At 46.4% G+C, this 21,907-nt stretch overlaps 1 protein-coding gene across 2 annotated transcripts in view; it reads right to left on the bottom strand.

The window, feature by feature from the left end:
- The window catches only part of LOC139394393 (beta-1-syntrophin-like), a 50,198-nt gene extending 35,422 nt beyond the window's left edge, over positions 1 to 14,776 (bottom strand). Inside the window, exon 1 of one of the 2 annotated variants that reach the window (XM_071142448.1) lies at positions 14,060 to 14,776. In XM_071142448.1, coding sequence (XP_070998549.1) covers positions 14,060 to 14,585 — 526 coding nt within the window. In that variant the 5' untranslated portion in view covers positions 14,586 to 14,776. The remainder of the gene's footprint in view (positions 1 to 14,059) is intronic. The other variant, XM_071142447.1, reaches the window with a different exon arrangement.
- Positions 14,777 to 21,907: the final 7,131 nt, after the last annotated feature.

The raw sequence follows: 21,907 nt of genomic DNA, 5'->3' as shown, positions 1-21,907 counted from the left end.
AGCGCTGAGAAAGAATGGCTCCCACGCCCACCTCTGACGCGTCAACCTCGACAACGAACTGTCTAGAGACGTCAGGTGTAACAAGGATAGGAGCGGATGTAAAACGATTCTTGAGGAGATCAAAAGCTCCCTGGGCGGAAACGGACCACTTAAAGCACGTCTTGACAGAAGTAAGGGCTGTGAGAGGAGCTGCCACCTGACCGAAATTACGGATGAAACGACGATAGAAGTTCGCGAAGCCGAGAAAGCGCTGCAGCTCGACGCGTGACTTAGGGACGGGCCAATCAATGACAGCTTGGACCTTAGCGGGATCCATCTTAATGCCTTCAGCGGAAATAACAGAACCGAGAAATGTGACGGAGGAGGCATGAAAAGTGCACTTCTCAGCCTTCACAAAAAGACAATTCTCTAAAAGGCGCTGGAGGACACGTCGAACGTGCTGAACATGAATCTGGAGTGACGGTGAAAAAATCAGGATATCGTCAAGGTAAACGAAAACAAAGATGTTCAGCATGTCTCTCAGGACATCATTGACTAATGCCTGAAAGACAGCTGGAGCGTTAGCGAGGCCGAAAGGAAGAACCCGGTATTCAAAGTGCCCTAACGGAGTGTTAAACGCCGTCTTCCACTCGTCCCCCTCCCTGATGCGCACGAGATGGTAAGCGTTACGAAGGTCCAACTTAGTGAAAAACCTGGCTCCCTGCAGGATCTCGAAGGCTGAAGACATAAGAGGAAGCGGATAACGATTCTTCACTGTTATGTCATTCAGCCCTCGATAATCTATGCAGGGGCGCAGAGACCCGTCCTTCTTCTTGACAAAAAAAAACCCCGCTCCGGCGGGAGAGGAGGAGGGGACTATGGTACCGGCGTCAAGAGCTACAGACAAATAATCTTCGAGAGCCTTACGTTCGGGAGCCGACAGAGAGTATAGTCTACCCCGGGGGGGGGTGGTTCCCGGAAGGAGATCAATACTACAATCATACGACCGGTGTGGAGGAAGAGAGGTGGCCCTGGACCGACTGAACACCGTGCGCAGATCGTGATATTCCTCCGGCACCCCTGTCAAATCACCAGGCTCCTCCTGTGAAGAAGAGACAGAGGAAACAGGAGGGATAGCAGACATTAAACATTTCACATGACAAGAGACGTTCCAGGAGAGGATAGAATTACTAGACCAATTAATGGAAGGATTATGACAAACTAGCCAGGGATGGCCCAAAACAACAGGTGTAAAAGGTGAACGAAAAATTAAAAAAGAAATGGTTTCACTATGATTACCAGAAACAGTGAGGGTTAAAGGTAGCGTCTCACGCTGAATCCTGGGGAGAGGACTACCATCCAGGGCGAACAAGGCCGTGGGCTCCTTTAACTGTCTGAGAGGAATGTCATGTTCCCGAGCCCAGGTCTCGTCCATAAAACAGCCCTCCGCCCCAGAGTCTATTAAGGCACTGCAGGAAGCTGACGAACCGGTCCAGCGTAGATGGACCGACAAGGTAGTGCAGGATCTTGAAGGAGAGACAGGAGTAGTAGCGCTCACCAGTAGCCCTCCGCTTACTGACGAGCTCTGGCCTTTTACTGGACATGAAGTGACAAAATGACCAGCGGAACCGCAATAGAGACAGAGGCGGTTGGTGATTCTCCGTTCCCTCTCCTTAGTCGAGATGCGGATACCTCCCAGCTGCATGGGCTCAGCACCCGAGCCGGCAGAGGAAGATGGTAGTGATGCGGAGAGGGGGGCGACGGAGAGCGCGAGCTCCTTTCCACGAGCTCGGTGACGAAGATCAACCCGTCGCTCAATGCGAATAGCGAGTTCAATCAAGGAATCCACGCTGGAAGGAACCTCCCGGGAGAGAATCTCATCCTTTACCTCTGCGCGGAGACCCTCCAGAAGACGAGCGAGCAAGGCCGGCTCGTTCCAGCCACTGGAGACAGCAAGAGTGCGAAACTCAATAGAGTAGTCTGTTATGGATCGATTGCCTTGACATAGGGAAGACAGGGCCCTGGAAGCCTCCTCCCCAAAAACAGATCGATCAAAAACCCGTATCATCTCCTCCTTAAAGTCCTGATACTGGTTAGTACACTCAGCCCTTGCCTCCCAGATTGCCGTGCCCCACTCACGAGCCCGTCCAATAAGGAGAGATATGACGTAGGCGACACGAGCAGTGCTCCTGGAGTAAGTGTTGGGCTGGAGAGAAAACACAATATCACACTGGGTGAGGAACGAGCGGCATTCAGTGGGCTCCCCAGAGTAACACGGCGGGTTATTGATTCTGGGCTCCGGAGATTCGAAAGCCCTGGAAGTGGCCGGTGGATCGAGGCGGAGATGGTGAACCTGTTCTGTGAGGTTGGAGACTTGGGTGGCCAGGGTCTCAACGGCATGTCGAGCAGCAGACACTTCCTGCTCGTGTCTGCCTAGCATCGCTCCCTGGATCCCGACGGCTGAGTGGAGAGGATCCGAAGTCGCTGGGTCCATTCTTGGTCGGATTCTTCTGTTACGGTGCGTGAATGAGGACCCAAAAGCGAATTAACTTAAACAGAGCTTCTTTAATTACCAAACATAGGTAGGCTCAGACGGACCGGCAGATTCCGACAGGACAAGACAAGGTTACAGCAAACATGACGACAGTCTGGTTCAGGCATGAAACACAACAAACAAGAATCCGACAAGGACAGGAACAAAAACAGAGAGAGATATAGGGGACTAATCAGAGGGAAAAAGGGAACAGGTGGGAAAAGGGGTGACGAGGTGGTTAGGAGGAGACAAGGCACAGCTGGGGGAAAGAGGGGGTGGAAAGGTAACCTAACAACGACCAGCAGAGGGAGACAGGGTGAAGGGAAAGGACAGAGACAAGACACAACATGACAGTACATGACAAATCCAAGGGGAAGGTTTCAGAGGATTATATGACAGAGATGTACTGAAAAGGTGTACAAACCCGACACAGGAGGTTGGTGGCACCTTAATTGGGGAGGACGGGGCTCGTGGTAATGACTGGAGTGGAATCAGTGGAACGGTATCAAATACATCAAACACATGGTTTCCATCCGTTTGATGCCATTCCATTAACTCCATTCCGGCTATTATTATGAGCTGTCCTCCCCCCAGAAACCTCCACTGAAACACGAGTACAGGCCCTGTTCTTTAAGGAACGACGTAAAGAAACCTCCCCTGAAACACGAGTACAGGCCCTGTTCTTTAAGGAACGATGTAAAGAAACCTCCCCTGAAACACGAGTACAGGCCCTGTTCTTTAAGGAACGATGTAAAGAAACCTCCCCTGAAACACGAGTACAGGCCCTGTTCTTTAAGGAACGATGTAAAGAAACCTCCCCTGAAACACGAGTACAGGCCCTGTTCTTTAAGGAACGATGTAAAGAAACCTCCCCTGAAACACGAGTACAGGCCCTGTTCTTTAAGGAACGACGTAAAGAAACCTCCCCTGAAACACGAGTACAGGCCCTGTTCTTTAAGGAACGATGTAAAGAAACCTCCCCTGAAACACGAGTACAGGCCCTGTTCTTTAAGGAACGATGTAAAGAAACCTCCCCTGAAACACGAGTACAGGCCCTGTTCTTTAAGGAACGATGTAAAGAAACCTCCCCTGAAACACGAGTACAGGCCCTGTTCTTTAAGGAACGATGTAAAGAAACCTCCCCTGAAACACGAGTACAGGCCCTGTTCTTTAAGGAACGATGTAAAGAAACCTCCCCTGAAACACGAGTACAGGCCCTGTTCTTTAAGGAACGAAGGAGAATAAGTAAAGAAAGGTATCAACATCTAACAGAAGCGTAAGACTATCAATATGCATAGAAGCTGACAGATCTGGCAGACAAATAGGCCTACCTCTGCAAGGGCAGGGTATGAAGTAGTCTTACGGGAATTCCTTGCTGAAGCCCTTTCATCTAATCGTCACGCTTATGTTGTAGTTGTGGTGTCATTAGTTCAGGCGCCAGCGGGATGCTTTCAGAGTGAGGTCATACACAGAACTCGGAGTATTCCTCTCTCATTTGCCTCTCTCTCTGTCACTAATCGCTCCTATCTACTGGTTCTGCTCTCTCATATCTACTGGTTCTGCTCTTTCTTATCTACTGGTTCTGCTCTCTCCTATCTACTGGTTCTGCTCTCTCCTGTCTACTGGTTCTGCTCTTCCTTATCTACTGGTTCTGCTCTCTCCTTCCTACTGGTTCTGCTCTCTCCTATCTACTGGTTCTGCCCTCTCCTATCTACTGGTTCTGCTCTCTCCTGTCTACTGGTTCTGCTCTCTCCTATCTACTGGTTCTGCTCTCTCCTATCTACTGGTTCTGCTCTCTCCTGTCTACTGGTTCTGCTCTCTCCTGTCTACTGGTTCTGCTCTCTCCTATCTACTGGTTCTGCTCTCTCCTATCTACTGGTTCTGCTCCCTCCTTCCTACTGGTTCTGCTCTATCCTTCCTACTGGTTCTGCTCTCTCCTATCTACTGGTTCTGCTCTCTCCTATCTACTGGTTCTGCTCTCTCCTTCCTACTGGTTCTGCTCTCTCCTATCTACTGGTTCTGCTCTCTCCTATTTACTGGTTCTGCTCTCTCATATCTACTGGTTCTGCTCTCTCCTTCCTACTGGTTCTGCTCTCTCCTATCTACTGGTTCTGCTCTCTCCTTCCTACTGGTTCTGCTCTCTCCTTCCTACTGGTTCTGCTCTCTCCTATCTACTGGTTCTGCTCTCTCCTTCCTACTGGATCTGCACTCTCCTTCCTACTGGTTCTCTCTATATTGCTGCCACTTTTATAAACACTTATAAACACTCACTATCACCCTGTCTGTTGGCTTTGGCTCGCTATGTTCTGTTCTCCACTGTGTTCTGTGTGTGTGTGTGTGTGTGTGTGTGTGGGTCAACACATTTAGAAACTCAACTAAACCAATATCCTGGAAACTGTCAATAACCAGAGATCATTAGAATCTGTACCTGTGTGTTCTCAACTCTGATCCAAAATAGAAATGTTTCATTTTAGTAGAGGGGGAAATAAAAGTAGGCTGGGGTCCATTATGTTTATTGCCATGCCTTGGAGTCTGTACTTCCTGCCAAGGAGTCTGTACTTCCTGCCTAGGAGTCTGTAATTCCTGCCTAGGAGTCTGTACTTCCTGTGGGGATTGTTTGTCACGCCCTGGACATAGAGAGGCTTTTTATTCTCTATTTTGGTTAGGCCAGGGTGTGACTAGGGTGGGCATTCTATGTTCTTTTTTCTATGTTTTTGTATGTCGTTGTTTTTGGCCGGGTATGGTTCTCAATCAGGGACAGCTGTCTGTCGTTGTCTCTGATTGAGAACCATACTTAGGTAGCCTGTTCCCACCTGTGTTTTGTGGGTAGTTGTTTTCTGTTTTGTATATTGCACTTTGCAGAACTGTTCATTCGTTACAGAACTACCCACCACCAAAGGACCAAGCAGCGTGTAATGGACTCCTGGACATGGTAGGAAATATTGGACGGAAGGGACCCTGGGCACAGCCGGGAGAGTATCGCCGTCCGAAAGAGGAGCTGGAGGCAGCTCGAGTGGAGCAGCGACACTACGAGGAATTGGCTCTGGGTAACGTGCACGAGAGGCAGCCCCAGAATTATTTGGGGGGGACGCACACGGGGAGATTGGCGGAGTCAGGTAGGAGACCTCAGCCAACTCCCCGTGCTTACCGTGGCGAGAGAGTGACCGGGCAGGCACCGTGTTATGCGGTGAAGCGCACGGTGTCCCCAGTGCGCACGTATAGCCCGGTGCTCTACATCGCAGCTCCTCGAATCGGCCGGGCTAGAGTGTGCCTCGAGCCAAGGAGGGATGATGCCGGCTCAGCGCATCTGGTCTCCAGTGTGTCTCCTCGGCCCGGGTTATACGGCACCAGCCCAATGCGGCCTGTTCCAACTCTCCGCACTTGCCGGGCTAAAGGGGGTATCCAGCCAGGACAGGTTGTGCAGGCTCGTTGCTCGAGACCTCTAGTGCGCCTCCACGGCCCAGTGCATCCGGTGCCTCGGCCAAGGAGGAGGCCGTCTGTATGTCTCCCCAGCCTGGTGAGTCCTGTGCCTGCTCCCAGAACCAAGTCTCCCGTCTGTCCGGAGCCGCCAGAGCCGCCCGTCACTCCGGAGCCGCCAGAGTCGCCCGTCACTCCTGAGCCGCCAGAGTCGCCCTTCACTCCGGAGCCGCCAGAGGCGCCCCTCAGTCCAGAGGTGCCCTTCAGTCCAGTGGCGCCCGCTGCGAGGGTCCCCAGAGGCGCCACCTAAGTGGGCCAAGACTGAGGTGGAGCGGGGTCCACGTCCCGCACCTGAGCCGCCGCCATAAAGAAGGCCCACCTGGACCCTCCCCTTTAGAGTCAGGTTTTGCGGTCGGAGTCCGCACCTTTGGGGGGGGGGGGGGGGGTACTGTCAAGCCCTGGCCATAGAGAGGCTTTTTATTCTCTATTTTGGTTAGGCCAGGGTGTGACTAGGGTGGGCATTCTATGTTCTTTTTTCTATGTTTTTGTCTGTCGTTTGTCTCTGATTGAGAACCATACTTAGGTAGCTCTTGCCCAAATGGGTTTTGTGGGTAGTTGTTTTCTGTGTTGTGTATTTGCACCTTGCAGAACTGTTCGTTTGTTGTTTTTGTTCAAGTGTTGGTATTTATTAAACATATTATGAATACTTACCACGCTGCACCTTGGTCCTCTTCTCCTTCTCCCGACGACATTCGTTACATCGTTTTTGTTACAAAAGACTAGAGCTCAAACTGAATCTGAATAATTAACTCGTGTAAGATTTCCTTTTTGATAATGAATGTATTTGCAAAATATAGCAGGAGAGAATAATGACTGCATTGAAATAGAAATAACATCTAAAAATGTATCATGGTTTGGTCGTGTTCTTACTCATCGACCACATTGTCCTGTTAATTCATGTGGTTTGGGCCGTACGTCTCTACTCCATCCTGCTTGTTCGTAGAAAAACGGTCCGAATGAGCTTTCTGAATGAATCAACGTCACCATAGAAACCCAGCTGGTAGAAACCCCAAGTCATTGAGAGAATCTCAACCTAATGGTTGGGTGCAAGTCATTTCTTCTTCAGTTATTATCCATACAATGGAAGCCATTATAGAAGCCGGCATGTCTCTGAATTCTGAAATAACATTAAATCTATCTGCCCTATTGTCAGGTGTAATAATAACCAAGTCTTTGTGTTGTCAGCCTGTTAACTAGACACAGCCATTAGAGCTAGTTACATGTATTAACGTGGGAACAGAATGGAGAGCTTTGTTAGCTGCACTTATTGAGCCGAGTGAAGAAAATGGCTAATTTGACGTGAGTAACTTCTGGATGAATAAAACAACCAGGAACAAAAGGGGACTTTTTTTTAATGAGACTTTAATTGCAGAATAGAATGGAACTCTTGTTTTTACCTCCTCTGAATGGGCAGGTAGATACTGCTCCAGAACAAAACACAGAATACACAGAGGTCTACAAGGTATCTTTTCCCCCTCTGCCGCCTGAAAAGGTCTGATGTTATCAAAGCAAGAACAGGTACTTGAACGCCCGGTTCAATGGACTACAGTTCATATCAACTTTAGCAGAAATATTTGTAAGGACCGTTTGGTGGAAGAAGGTGAGGACCAGGATGCAGCGTGGCAAAGTGTTCATGTTTTTCAAAACCGTAATGAACACTGAACAAAACAAATAAAACGACAAAAACTAACAGTCCTGTGTGGTGCTGAAAAAACACTGAACAGAAAATAATCACCCACAACTCAAGGGTGAAAACAGGCTGCCTAAGTACGGTTCTCACTCAGGGACAACGATTGACAGCTGCCTCTGATTGAGAAACATACCAGGCCAAACACAGAAAATACCAACTCGATAGAAAAACAAACATAGACAACCCCACCCAACTCACACCCTGACCATACTAAAACAAAGACATAACAAAAGAACTAAGGTCAGAACGTGACAATATTAGATCATATCACAGTGAGATTGACTGTGTTCATAGCATGACTTCTATGTTAAGAACAACAAGGTGGGGAGTCTGTGTTAAGAACAACAAGGTGGGGAGTCTGTGTTAAGAACAACAAGGTGGGGAGTCTGTGTTAAGAACAACAAGGTGGGGAGTCTGTGTTAAGAAAAACAAGGTGGGGAGTCTGTGTTAAGAACAACAAGGTGGGGAGTCTGTGTTAAGAACAACAAGGTGGGGAGTCTGTGTTAAGAACAACAAGGTGGGGAGTCTGTGTTAAGAACAACAAGGTGGGGAGTCTAACCTGTTTTCCTCATAAAGCTCCAGTACAAAGGACAATATTCAAATAATGAATTCAGTCAAAGAATCAAACAGTAAATTCACAGAGTGGATAACAGGAGTGTTGAGAAAACGGATGTATAAACTGTACTAGGAGTAGATGGTTCACTCTGTCATCACAGCTTGTGTGTGTGTGTGTGTGTGTGTGTGTGTGTTTGTGTGTGTGTGTGTGTGTCTATATGTGTGTGTGTGTCTATATGTGTGTGTGTGTATGTGTGTGTGTGTGTGTGTATGTGTGTGTGTGTGTATGTGTGTGTGTGTGTGTGTGTGTGTGTGTGTGTGTGTGTGTGTGTGGCCTTACTACTACTACTAACAGCTGGTGTAGTCATGAAAGCTTCTCTGATGACACAACAACCAGTCAACATGCAGAGAGCGTTGTAGTCCTGACTGCCTGCTGATCACACACACACACACACGTGAATGTGATGACAGCCAGGCAGTAGACAGTAGAGGCTCAATGAGACACACACGCAGAGAGGTGAATTTTGATGACAGCCACGCAGTAGACAGTAGAGACTCAATGAGAGGTCACTTCAGCACTAGAGACTAGAGACTACCACACTGTGTATTACACAGGATATAACATCAGAGAGTGTGTGTGTGTGTGTGTGTGTGTGTGTGTGTGTGTAATACAAACATTGTACCTTTTCTAGAAAATGATATTGACATTGTGATGTAACAACTGTTTGTCCGCATTTAAGTGAAGGACTTCCCTACTGGGAAGAGGTGTAGTGAAGTTTCAACTGAGAGAGAAGCTGAAACACGGGAGTCCTCTGGTGTAGTGAGGCTTCAACTGAGAGAGCAGCTGAAACACGGGAGTCCTCTGGTGTAGTGAGGCTTCAACTGAGAGAGAAGCTGAAACACGGGAGTCCTCTGGTGTAGTGAGGCTTCAACTGAGAGAGAAGCTGAAACACGGGAGTCCTCTGGTGTAGTGAGGCTTCAACTGAGAGAGAAGCTGAAACACGGGAGTCCTCTGGTGTAGTGAGGCTTCAACTGAGAGAGAAGCTGAAACACGGGAGTCCTCTGGTGTAGTGAGGCTTCAACTGAGAGAGAAGCTGAAACACGGGAGTCCTCTGGTGTAGTGAGGCTTCAACTGAGAGAGAAGCTGAAACACTGGAGTCCTCTGGTATAGTGAGGCTTCAACTGAGAGAGAAGCTGAAACATGGGAGTCCTCTGGTGTAGTGAGACTTCAACTGAGAGGGAAGCTGAAACACGGGAGTCCTCTGGTATAGTGAGGCTTCAACTGAGAGAGAGGCTGAAACATGGGAGTCCTCTGGTATTGTGAGGCTTCAACTGAGAGAGAAGCTGAAACACGGGAGTCCTCTGGTGTAGTGGGGCTTCAGCTGAGAGAGAAGCTGAAACGCGGGAGTCCTCTGGTGTTGTGAGGCTTCAACTGAGAGAGAAGCTGAAACACGGATAAAGCACAAATCAGCTGTTTCCTCATCTTCACTCCAATTCCTCTGACCAGAACTCAGCTTCTCAAGTACAATACTGTATCTCATACACGGTGTAATCAAAGGCATACATTGTAATCATGTTGTAGTCATTGCTGTACATTAATTATCCCCATGCTTCATTCATAATTCACAAACATAGAACATGCTACAGTGTGTACATATTGTTATTAGCTCTTCAGAACAGTCTTTCCACACACACATGACGTTGAATGTCTGGAGTGAGAGAACTCTCAGGAGGACAATGCATTCCAACCAGAGGAGGCTGGTGGGGGGAGCTGTAGGAGGACAGGCTCATTGTAATGGCTGGAATGAAATGCCTGGAATGGAGTCAAACATGTGTTTTCCATATGTTTGATACCGTTCCAATAGTTCCAGTCCAGCGATGACAATGAGGCCGCCCTCCTATAGCTCCTCCCACTAGCCTCCTCTGACTCCAACCCCGTACTGTCTTTGAGCTTATCATTACAGCAGACCTCTGCTCTACCCTGCTGGGACCCTACTTCCTTCTGCTGAACTGTAATAACCCTGCTCCGTGTGTGTGTGTGTGTGTGTGTGTGTGTGTGTGTGTGTGTGTGTGTGTGTGTGTGTGTGTGTGTGTGTGTGTGTACGCAACTGTAATAACCCTGTTCTCTCAGGGGAAGGTCACACTGTTTATACAGGCTTTATGTTGTCTGGTTACATAGTGAGTTAGAGGTTGTTTATGTTGCCTGGTTACTGGTTACATAGTGAGGTAGAGGTTGTTTATGTTGTCTGGTTACATAGTGAGGTAGAGGTTGTTTATGTTGCCTGGTTACTGGTTACATAGTGAGGTAGAGGTTGTTTATGTTGTCTGGTTACATAGTGAGGTAGAGGTTGTTTATGTTGTCTGATTACAGAGTGAGGTAGAGGTTGTTTATGTTGCCTGGTTACTGGTTACATAGTGAGGTAGAGGTTGTTTATGTTGTCTGGTTACATAGTGAGGTAAAGGTTGTTTATGTTGCCTGGTTACATAGTGAGGTAGAGGTTGTTTATGTTGTCTGATTACTGGTTATAGAGTGAGGTAGAGGTTGTTTATGTTGTCTGATTACAGAGTGAGGTAGAGGTTGTTTATGTTGTCTGGTTACATAGTGAGGTAGAGGTTGTTTATGTTGTCTGGTTACTGGTTACATAGTGAGGTAGAGGTTGTTTATGTTGTCTGGTTATAGAGTGAGGTAGAGGTTGTTTATGTTGCCTGTTTACTGGTTACATAGTGAGGTAAAGGTTGTTTATGTGGTCTGGTTACTGGTTATAGAGTGAGGTAGAGGTTGTTTATGTTGTCTGGTTACAGAGTGAGGTAGAGGTTGTTTATGTTGTCTGGTTACATAGTGAGGTAGAGGTTGTTTATGTTTTCTGGTTACTGGTTACATAGTGAGGTAGAGGTTGTTTATGTTGTCTGGTTATAGAGTGAGGTAGAGGTTGTTTATGTTGCCTGGTTATAGAGTGAGGTAGAGGTTGTTTATGTTGTCTGGTTACATAGTGAGGTAGAGGTTGTTTATGTTGTCTGGTTACATAGTGAGGTAGAGGTTATTTATGTTGTCTGGTTACTGGTTACATAGTGAGGTAGAGGTTGTTTATGTTGTCTGGTTACATAGTGAGGTAGAGGTTGTTTATGTTGTCTGGTTACTGGTTACATAGTGAGGTAGAGGTTGTTTATGCTGTCTGGTTATAGAGTGAGGTAGAGGTTGTTTATGTTGCCTGGTTACATAGTGAGGTAGAGGTTGTTTATGTTGTCTGGTTACATAGTGAGGTAGAGGTTGTTTATGTTGTCTGGTTACATAGTGAGGTAGAGGTTGTTTATGTTGTCTGGTTACTGGTTACATAGTGAGGTAGAGGTTGTTTATGTTGTCTGGTTACATAGTTAGGTAAAGGTTGTTTATGTTGCCTGGTTACTGGTTACATAGTGAGGTAGAGGTTGTTTATGTTGTCTGGTTACATAGTGAGGTAGAGGTTGTTTATGTTGCCTGGTTATAGAGTGAGGTAGAGGTTGTTTATGTTGTCTGGTTACATAGTGAGGTAGAGGTTGTTTATGTTGTCTGGTTACATAGTGAGGTAGAGGTTGTTTATGTTGTCTGGTTACATAGTGAGGTAGAGGTTGTTTATGTTGTCTGGTTACTGGTTACATAGTGAGGTAGAGGTTGTTTATGTTGTCTGGTTACATAGTGAGGTAGAGGTTGTTTATGTTGTCTGGTTATAGAGTGAGGTAGAGGTTGTTTATGTTGCCTGGTTACATAGTGAGGTAGAGGTTGTTTATGTTGTCTGTTTACATAGTGAGGTAGAGGTTGTTTATGTTGTCTGCTTACATAGTGAGGTAGAGGTTGTTTATGTTGCCTGGTTACTGGTTACATAGTGAGGTAGAGGTGGTTTATGTTTGGTTACATAGTGAGGTAGAGGTGGTTTATGTTGTCTGGTTACATAGTGAGGTAGAGGTTGTTTATGTTGCCTGGTTACATAGTGAGGTAGAGGTTGTTTCCTGGATTCTTGGATGCAGAGAAATGTGAAATGGTGACATTTTTTATTATTTGTGTGCGTGCGTGCGTGCGTGTGTGCGTGCATGTGTGCGTGTGTCAGCCAGCCTGTGTTGTTTTGGGCAAAACTTGATATTACACTCCCAGTCCTGTGATGTACGATTCCCAAGGTTGGATGATAAAGATTTCCTCAGAAATTCAAAGTATTTGATTTCGCAACATGGAGAGGGAGTCGCCTAAATATTTATCAACAAAGGGACATAATATTATTTCCTTATTCTGTAAACTGTTGACGTTGCTGATAGGCCTATTGAAAACATGTATTTTAGCAGGTGATAATGTTTTGTTTTATAGCACTATATAATGCTCCATGGCTAATTTGAGTTTTTCTAGATTTAAAACGTAAAACAACATTTATAAGGCAAACATTAACCCTTAGGTCTTGCACAGAAAAGAGTTACATTGTTTAAGCCTATGTTGCAGAACAGTGATTATTTTCTCAGAATATTGACACACACACAAAAAAAGAAGATTTTAAGGTGGTTAGCCATCAAGTGACAGAGATGACAAGCCACTTACGGAGTTGACAACAGATACTCAAAACAGATATATTTTTGCCTCTAAAAGTAGAAGTTAAATACAAACGTTTGTAAAGTATGGAAAATAATTCATTAAAAAATCCCCAATAAAAACAACCATTCTATTAGATTTTTCAGCACTCTGACAGTTGATGTTTTACTTCATTCAAAATTCATATTCTTTCATGATCGGCTATGAAAAGCCAACTGACATTTACTCCTGAGGTGCTGACTTGCTGCACCCTCGACAACCACTGTGATTATTATTATTTGACCATGCTGGTCATGTATGAACATTTGAACATCTTGGCCATGTTCTGTTATAATCTCCACCTGGCACAGCCAGAAGAGGACTGGCCACCCCTCATAGCCTGGTTCCTCTCTAGGTTTCTTCCTAGGTTTTGGCCGTTCTAGGGAGTTTTTCCTAGCCACCGTGCTTCTACACCTGCATGGCTTGCTGTTTGGGGTTTTAGGCTGGGTTTCTGTACAGCAGTTTGTGATATCAGCTGATGTACGAAGAGCTATATAAATAGATTTGATTTGATATATCAATCAGGCAGAGAGAGTTGATAATTGGTTGTTACCATGGTAATTCCAATATTGTTTGTTTAAATATATTTATTCAATAAGACACCTCAGGGTTTTGTGATATATGGCCAATATACCATGGCTAAGGGCTGTGTCCAGGCACTCCACTGTTGTGCTTAATAACAACAGCCCTTAGTCGTGGTATATTGGCCATATACCACCCCCCCTCGTGCATTATTGCTTAATTTGAGAACTTTCCAGACCATAAGTGGTCTTGTTGCACTACATGTAATGAGAACACGAATAAGAGGTCATTATGGTAGAGCTCACCCTGCTCATTCCTGATTTGAGTTGACCAAATCTCCAGACACATCTTTTAGGAATCACAGTTTCGAGATAAATAGTCTTTAAAGTCACGGAAGGCTATTGCAAGAAACAACCTAAGACTTTTTCAGTTAATCTTCATTATTGCCCCAAAAAATGTAACACTATTTTGGAATTTCAAATGGGCATCCTTTTGCCCCGGCATTGAGCCGACATGGAAATTAATAATATTGAAAGTATTTAGAAAATGGAAGAACCAGTTGACAGAGGTTGATCACTCATATGTTTGAGAGCAGAAATATTAACGTGCGTAATTCCTCTGGCAGCCTGCATTTAGATTTGAGGATTCCCCCGGGCCCCCACACTTCACCAAGAAAGAATGTATCGAACGACAGTTGGTCCCGTTCCGTTCTTACCTTCTAGCGTCACCTCTCTCCCGGCTCGTTTGAGCCCCTGCACCGCCTCGTCATGCGTAGCGTCCCGCAGGTTCACACCGTTCACCGACAGAATCGCGTCACCGACATACAAGGCTTGGGTTTGATCCGCAGCCAGACCTTTGAAGATCTTACTAATAAGTATCGGCATTTTATTATCTTTTCCTCCCTTTATGCTGATGCCGAGTCCTCCTACCTCTTGCTTTGTTACTTTCACACATCTTTTTCTGTTTGCGATCGCTTCTGGGACTTGCTCCTGTAAATCCGTGAAAGCTGTCCTCACCGCAGTTCTCCGACTGTTTGTGTGATCCGGGTGAGTTGCGTTGCACCCGTAAGATCCATTGGTGATGCCGTTTAGGGTCACATTCTCTCCCAGGTCCTCGCAACTCAACGTTAGAGCTTCTTCGTTCAAGTTGGCCAAAACATTGTGCCATCGGTCCCTCACTAAAACCTCCAAAAATCCACTTTTTTCAACTCGGTTCCCCGAAATGACTGTAGCTACCGCCATCTTTGAAGCATTCTTAAAATGCCATGTGATTAAAACTAAAATAGGACTTTACCCCCGAACTTCTCAGCATGGCTTTCCAATAGTTCAGCAACTTCAGCTAACGGCTCTTTTTTTTTGGCAACATAACCTAGTCCCTGCTCCAACGGCCCATATCCTCTTTGGGTGGAGCAAACTCGAAGGGCAATCCCACTAAGCAAATCACATTTCTATCCACACAGAACACTGCCGAGAGCTGTGCTGAAGTTCAAATGACATGTGTAGCCCACACTAACGTAAATGTAGAGCGTCATACCTTATCACAGCCGTATTACATTCATTATTACCACCCCTTAACAAACATTACCAGGCATGCTTGGTTTTATTCAGAGGGCGACCCGTGTAAAGGAATGTCCCAGTGTTGGGACAGTTGGAACTTTGGAGGTGTCCGCTAGTAGACTTTTGCCTGTCCCGCTCTCTCTCTCGTGCGGTCCATGCAGCGTGCCAGGTGCGCGTGGTTTGCTCGGCTTCGGCAGCGGATTTGTTGTGGGGGTTAAACACAAAACTTGCATTTTAAAAAAGTGAAGTCGTATTTCCTAACATCTCACGGACTAAATGCACTTTCAATGGTCAATACACGTGTAAAATAGCCTATAATAACCAAATAATCTACAAATATACATTATTATAGGCAAATTGGGAATGAGCATATTCTATGAGTTATTTGTAATGGATCGTATACTAGGCGTGGTGGTTACATTTTTCCAGCGAAAAACGATGAGAACTTTACATAAATATGTAAACGCCATCTGAAACACGATGAGAGAACGTTACAGAAGTACTGTATGTTAGCGCCATCTGATGGTGGAGAGAGAACCGGCGTAGCCCTGCTGTCTGTCACAATATACAGTCTATAGTCCTGCTGTCTGTCACAATATACAGTCTATAGTCCTGCTGTCTGTCACAATATACAGTCTATAGTCCTGCTGTCTGTCACAATATACAGTCTATAGTCCTGCTGTCTGTCACAATATACAGTCTATAGTCCTGCTGTCTGTCACAATATACAGTCTATAGTCCTGCTGTCTGTCACAATATACAGTCTATAGTCCTGCTGTCTGTCACAATATACAGTCTATAGTCCTGCTGTCTGTCACAATATACAGTCTATAGTCCTGCTGTCTGTCACAATATACAGTCTATAGTCCTGCTGTCTGTCACAATATACAGTCTATAGTCCTGCTGTCTGTCACAATATGCAGTCTATAGTCCTGCTGTCTGTCACAATATGCAGTATATAAGTTTCCTGAGCAAAAATGTATAAATATGTATTTTTAGTTTTTAAAAAATTATGTTGGACATAAAACTGTAAAAACACCAGCAAATCAGATCCAAGTGATTTTAATTTCTGAAATAGTTGATGATTGGCTGAATCTAGTTGATGATTGGCTGAATCTAGTTGATGATTGGCTGAATCTAGTTGATGATTGGCTGAATCTAGTTGATGATTGGCTGAATCTGGTTGATGATTGGTTGAATCTAGTTGATGATTGTTTGAATGTAGTTGATGATTGGCTGAATCTAGTTGATGTTTGGCTGAATCTAGTTGATGATTGGCTGAATCTAGTTGATGATTGGCTGAATCTAGTTGATGATTGATTGAATCTAGTTGATGATTGGCTGAATCTAGTTGATGATTGGCTGAATCTAGTTGATGATTGGCTGAATCTAGTTGATGATTGTTTGAATGTAGTTGATGATTGTTTGAATTTAGTTGATGATTGGCTGAATCTAGTTGATGATTGGCTGAATCTAGTTGATGATTGGCTGAATCTAGTTGATGATTGGCTGAATGTAGTTGATGATTGGCTGAATGTAGTTGATGATTGTTTGAATGTAGTTGATGATTGTTTGAATTTAGTTGATGATTGGCTGAATCTAGTTGATGATTGGCTGAATCTAGTTGATGATTGGCTGAATGTAGTTGATGATTGTTTGAATGTAGTTGATGATTGTTTGAATTTAGTTGATGATTGGCTGAATCTAGTTGATGATTGGCTGAATCTAGTTGATGATTGGCTGAATGTAGTTGATGATTGTTTGAATGTAGTTGATGATTGTTTGAATTTAGTTGATGATTGGCTGAATCTAGTTGATGATCCCTGGTCTATAGCTAATCTTTTCTCTGCGTCTTTCAATATTTATAGGCCTGTTTCTGAGAACCAATCTTCATTTTTTTCTTTGCATAATATCAAAACAATTTTTCCTCCTCCTCCGGTGTGTTGGAGAGAGAGAGAGCGTTCTTTCTGTCCTGGGAATAGAGACCAGAAACATTTCTATTAATATACACATCTGATCTGCTCAGGAAAAAAATGTCATCATTTTGAGATCAGGCTAAATAAATCTATCCCAGAGTAAAGTCTACCTAGCCCTTTCTATGGGGGAAGCTGAAACTACAGTCCCTATTTAGTGCACTAGTTTTGACCAGGGCCTATAGGGTTCTCGTCAGAAGTAGTGCACTATAGGGAATAGGGTGCTATTTCCTGTTTCCTAAAGCTCCGTATCCAGTAGCGACCCTTCATTCAGGGCTGGTGGGGCATTGCCTCACCTGTTTTGAGCCCAACCTGTTTAGCTAAACCATTTTTGCATGCTATTTTGGCATTAATTCGTGTCACACATCAGTTTGCAAACAATATTTAAAAAAAAAAAAACAATTTGTTAATAAAGCCACATACAAACATGATCTCTTTTTTGCTTTCTTGAGTAAGGCTGCTCTAAAATGCAGGTGTTTCAGCCTAGTTCAGTGCTTTCTGTGGCGGTGGAGCAGCCAGCGGAATATACGGAGCGTTGGGGTTGGTAATATTCTCTAGTTGCGCTGTGATTGGCTCAGTGTTCTGTCACTCATGGGGACACTACTTCACCAGAAAATAAATTCAAGCTCCTTGGGTGCTGCCATAGAGGTACATTAGAAGTGCCCATCCGCCCTCCCGAGTGGCGCAGAAGTCTCAGGCACTGCATCGCAGTGCTTGAGGCATCACTACAGACCCGGGTTCAATCCCAGGCTGTGTCCAGAGACAGCAGAGGTTCAAACTGTACATACCAGGTCCTACATTTTAATATAAAAATAGATTTTACCAAACAAAACTATCCTACATTTTATCTCTGGGATCCTCAGGATGACATATCAGAGCAAGATTACTGAATGTAAGTACATTATTTACCTTCAGGGGTGAATGTTTCAAACCAGTTTCCGTGATACATTTTTTTGTTGTTGTTGTGCAACAGCATGGTATTTGTTCACTGTAATTGCTACCGTAAATTGGACAGTGCAGCTCGATTAACAAGACTGTAAGCATTGTGCCCATATAAGACATGTCTATGTCCTGGAAAGTTCTAGTCACATTAGCGCACGTTAGCAACAACCGTCCCGGTATAGGGACACCGATCCCATAGATCCCCTTACTAAATCTCGGACTTCAGTGAGTTATATATTGAGATTTCCCAGTTCCCAGTTCCCAGTTGTTGAACAGTTGTTCCCAGTTGTTCCCAGTTGTTGAACAGTTGTTCCCAGTTGTTCCCAGTTGTTCCCAGTTGTTGAACGCGGCAGAAGTCATGCTGGATTGACATCATGTTCAATGTTAAGAGACTACCTGATTGGATGATTAGAATGATATATAGCAGGAAGTAAGGACATATTTAGAGAAAGAGAGAAAGAGAGAGTGTTAACAAGAGAGGAGAGAGAGCGGAAGAGAGAGATAAAGAGGGCATTAACAAAAGAGGAAGAGAGAGCATTAACAAGAGAGGAGAGAGAGGAAGAGAGAGAGAAAGAGGGCATTAACAAGAGAGGAAGAGAGAGCATTAACAAGAGAGGAGAAAGAGGAAGAGAGAGCTTTAACAAGAGAGGAGAGCGAGGAAGAGAGAGCATTAACAAGAGAGGAGAGAGAAAGAGGGCATTAACAAGAGAGGAGAAAGAGGAAGAGAGAGCGTTAACAAGAGAGGAGAGAGAGGAAGAGAGAGCATTAACAAGAGAGGAGAGAGAGGAAGAGAGAGCGTTAACAAGAGAGGAGAGAGAGGAAGAGAGAGCATTAACAAGAGAGGAGAGAGAGGAAGAGGGAGCATTAACAAGAGAGGAGAGAGAGGAAGAGAGAGCGTTAACAAGAGAGGAGAGAGAGGAAGAGAGAGAGAGCGTTAACAAGAGAGGAGAGAGAGGAAGAGAGCGAGCGAGAGAACTGATATTCCAAGAATAAGCATTTTAGTCTAATGAGGCATACTGTTACTTTTATGTGCAAATTAGATATGAAACAAGACTAATGTTATTTGTGTGAATTACCTTCAAAATAAACAAACAATAGCAGGGAATTTCATTAATAATCATATTACTTTATTTTTGTATAATTGAAATAATCATCACCATGTCATTAGCTAATTAATTAACAACAGACGAACACATTTATAGTGAGGTCTCAACATAGAAGTATTTTCCTCTGCGGTTCTATTTAATGATCAGAGTCTGGTAATAGCGTGAAGGATATCTGTGATGATCGTCCTCTTATCTCTGTCCCCTAAACTACAGTTAGGCCTGATTATGAATAACCAGACAATGTTTATGGAACTGTTTATGAGGCACATGTATTTATTGAATATAACGTGGGACTAGCGATTTATTTCGATGTCTTGATTGTGGATCACCTGCAAACGAGAGGAGACGTATGAGAGTGTCACGTTCTGACCTTTATTTCCTTTGTTTTGTCATTATGTAGGATGGTCAGGGCGTGAGTTGGGGTGGGAAGTCTATGTTTGTTTTTCTATGATTTGGGGATTTCTATGTTTCGGCCTAGTATGGTTCTCAATCAGAGGCAGTCATGGTCAGGCAGAGTGGTCATGTGGGTGGGTACAGGGTCAGGGTCAGGACAGGGTCAGGCAGAGTGGTCATGTGGGTGGGTACAGGGTCAGGGTCAGGGTCAGGCAGAGTGGTCATGTGGGTGGGTACAGGGTCAGGTAGAGTGGTCATGTGGGTGGGTACAGGGTCAGGCAGAGTGGTCATGTGGGTGGGTACAGGGTCAGGCAGAGTGGTCATGCGGGCGGGTACAGGGTCAGGCAGAGTGGTCATGTGGGTGGGTACAGGGTCAGGGTCAGGCAGAGTGGTCATGTGGGTGGGCACAGGGTCAGGACAGGGTCAGGGTCAGGCAGAGTGGTCATGCGGGTGGGTTCAGGGTCAGGGTCAGGCAGAGTGGTCATGTGGGTGGGTACAGGGTCAGGGTCAGGCAGAGTGGTCATGCGGGCGGGTACAGGGTCAGGGTCAGGCAGAGTGGTCATGTGGGTGGGCACAGGGTCAGGCAGAGTGGTCATGCGGGCGGGTACAGGGTCAGGGTCAGGCAGAGTGGTCATGTGGGTGGGCACAGGGTCAGGCAGAGTGGTCATGTGGGTGGGTACAGGGTCAGGGTCAGGCAGAGTGGTCATGTGGGCGGGTACAGGGTCAGGGTCAGGCAGAGTGGTCATGTGGGTGGGTACAGGGTCAGGCAGAGTGGTCATGCGGGTGGGTACAGGGTCAGGGTCAGGCAGAGTGGTCATGTGGGTGGGTACAGGGTCAGGGTCAGGACAGGGTCAGGCAGAGTGGTCATGTGGGTGGGTACAGGGTCAGGGTCAGGGTCAGGCAGAGTGGTCATGTGGGTGGGTACAGGGTCAGGTAGAGTGGTCATGTGGGTGGGTACAGGGTCAGGCAGAGTGGTCATGTGGGTGGGTACAGGGTCAGGCAGAGTGGTCATGCGGGCGGGTACAGGGTCAGGCAGAGTGGTCATGTGGGTGGGTACAGGGTCAGGGTCAGGCAGAGTGGTCATGTGGGTGGGCACAGGGTCAGGACAGGGTCAGGGTCAGGCAGAGTGGTCATGCGGGTGGGTTCAGGGTCAGGGTCAGGCAGAGTGGTCATGTGGGTGGGTACAGGGTCAGGGTCAGGCAGAGTGGTCATGCGGGCGGGTACAGGGTCAGGGTCAGGCAGAGTGGTCATGTGGGTGGGCACAGGGTCAGGCAGAGTGGTCATGCGGGCGGGTACAGGGTCAGGGTCAGGCAGAGTGGTCATGTGGGTGGGCACAGGGTCAGGCAGAGTGGTCATGTGGGTGGGTACAGGGTCAGGGTCAGGCAGAGTGGTCATGTGGGCGGGTACAGGGTCAGGGTCAGGCAGAGTGGTCATGTGGGTGGGTACAGGGTCAGGCAGAGTGGTCATGCGGGTGGGTACAGGGTCAGGGTCAGGCAGAGTGGTCATGTGGGCGGGTACAGGGTTCAGGGTCAGAAAGAGTGGTCATGTGGGCGGGTACAGGGTCAGGCAGAGTGGTCATGTGGGCGGGTACAGGGTCAGGACAGGGTCAGGCAGAGTGGTCATGTGGGTGGATACAGGGTCAGGACAGGGTCAGACAGAGTGGTCATGTGGGTGGGTACAGGGTCAGGGTCAGGCAGAGTGGTCATGTGGGTGGGTACAGGGTCAGGGTCAGGCAGAGTGGTCATGTGGGTGGGTACAGGGTCAGGGTCAGGCAGAGTGGTCATGTGGGTGGGTACAGGGTCAGGACAGGGTCAGGCAGAGTGGTCATGTGGGTGGGTACAGGGTCAGGGTCAGGCAGAGTGGTCATGTGGGTGGGTACAGGGTCAGGCAGAGTGGTCATGTGGGTGGGTACAGGGTCAGGCAGAGTGGTCATGTGGGTGGGTACAGGGTCAGTCAGAGTGGTCATGTGGGTGGGTACAGGGTCAGGCAGAGTGGTCATGTGGGTGGGTACAGGGTCAGTCAGAGTGGTCATGTGGGTGGGTACAGGGTCAGGCAGAGTGGTCATGTGGGTGGGTACAGGGTCAGGACAGGCAAGGGTCAAAAACCAGGAGGACAAGAAAAATAGAGACTGGGAAACCACAGGATGACCGCTGGTCAACTTGACAACTTGTGTGTGTGTGTGTGTGTGTGTGTGTGAGTGTGTGTGTGTGCGTGTGTGAGAGTGTGTGTGTGTGTGAGTGTGTGAGAGTGTGTGTGTGCGTGTGCGTGTGTGAGAGTGTGTGTGTGTGTGTGTGAGTGTGTGTGTGTGTGTGTGTGTGTGTGCTGAGGAGACTGTACTTAAGGACATGTGGTCTCATTTAAAACATATTCCCATCCAGGGTTTGACTTACAGTACTCATAGTTTAGTTTTTAAGAGGTGTAGGGTTACAGAATGAATTGCGTTAACACCTAAATCAATGTATTAATTTCATATGGAATTCATGTTTTTTTTGGTAGTTGGTGGGGGTTCTATAGGCTACTGTTTCAGGGCTCCAGGCTTTCAGACCCACGTTTCCACCTCCCCACTGTGTGCTGCAGCAGGACTCCAAGACCC

Source organism: Oncorhynchus clarkii, unplaced genomic scaffold (genome assembly GCF_045791955.1).
Source record: "Oncorhynchus clarkii lewisi isolate Uvic-CL-2024 unplaced genomic scaffold, UVic_Ocla_1.0 unplaced_contig_9004_pilon_pilon, whole genome shotgun sequence".
NCBI classification, from domain to species: Eukaryota; Metazoa; Chordata; class Actinopteri; order Salmoniformes; family Salmonidae; genus Oncorhynchus; species Oncorhynchus clarkii.
The sequence above is the reverse complement of the archived record's forward strand: the minus strand, read 5'-3'. Positions and strand labels throughout refer to the sequence as shown.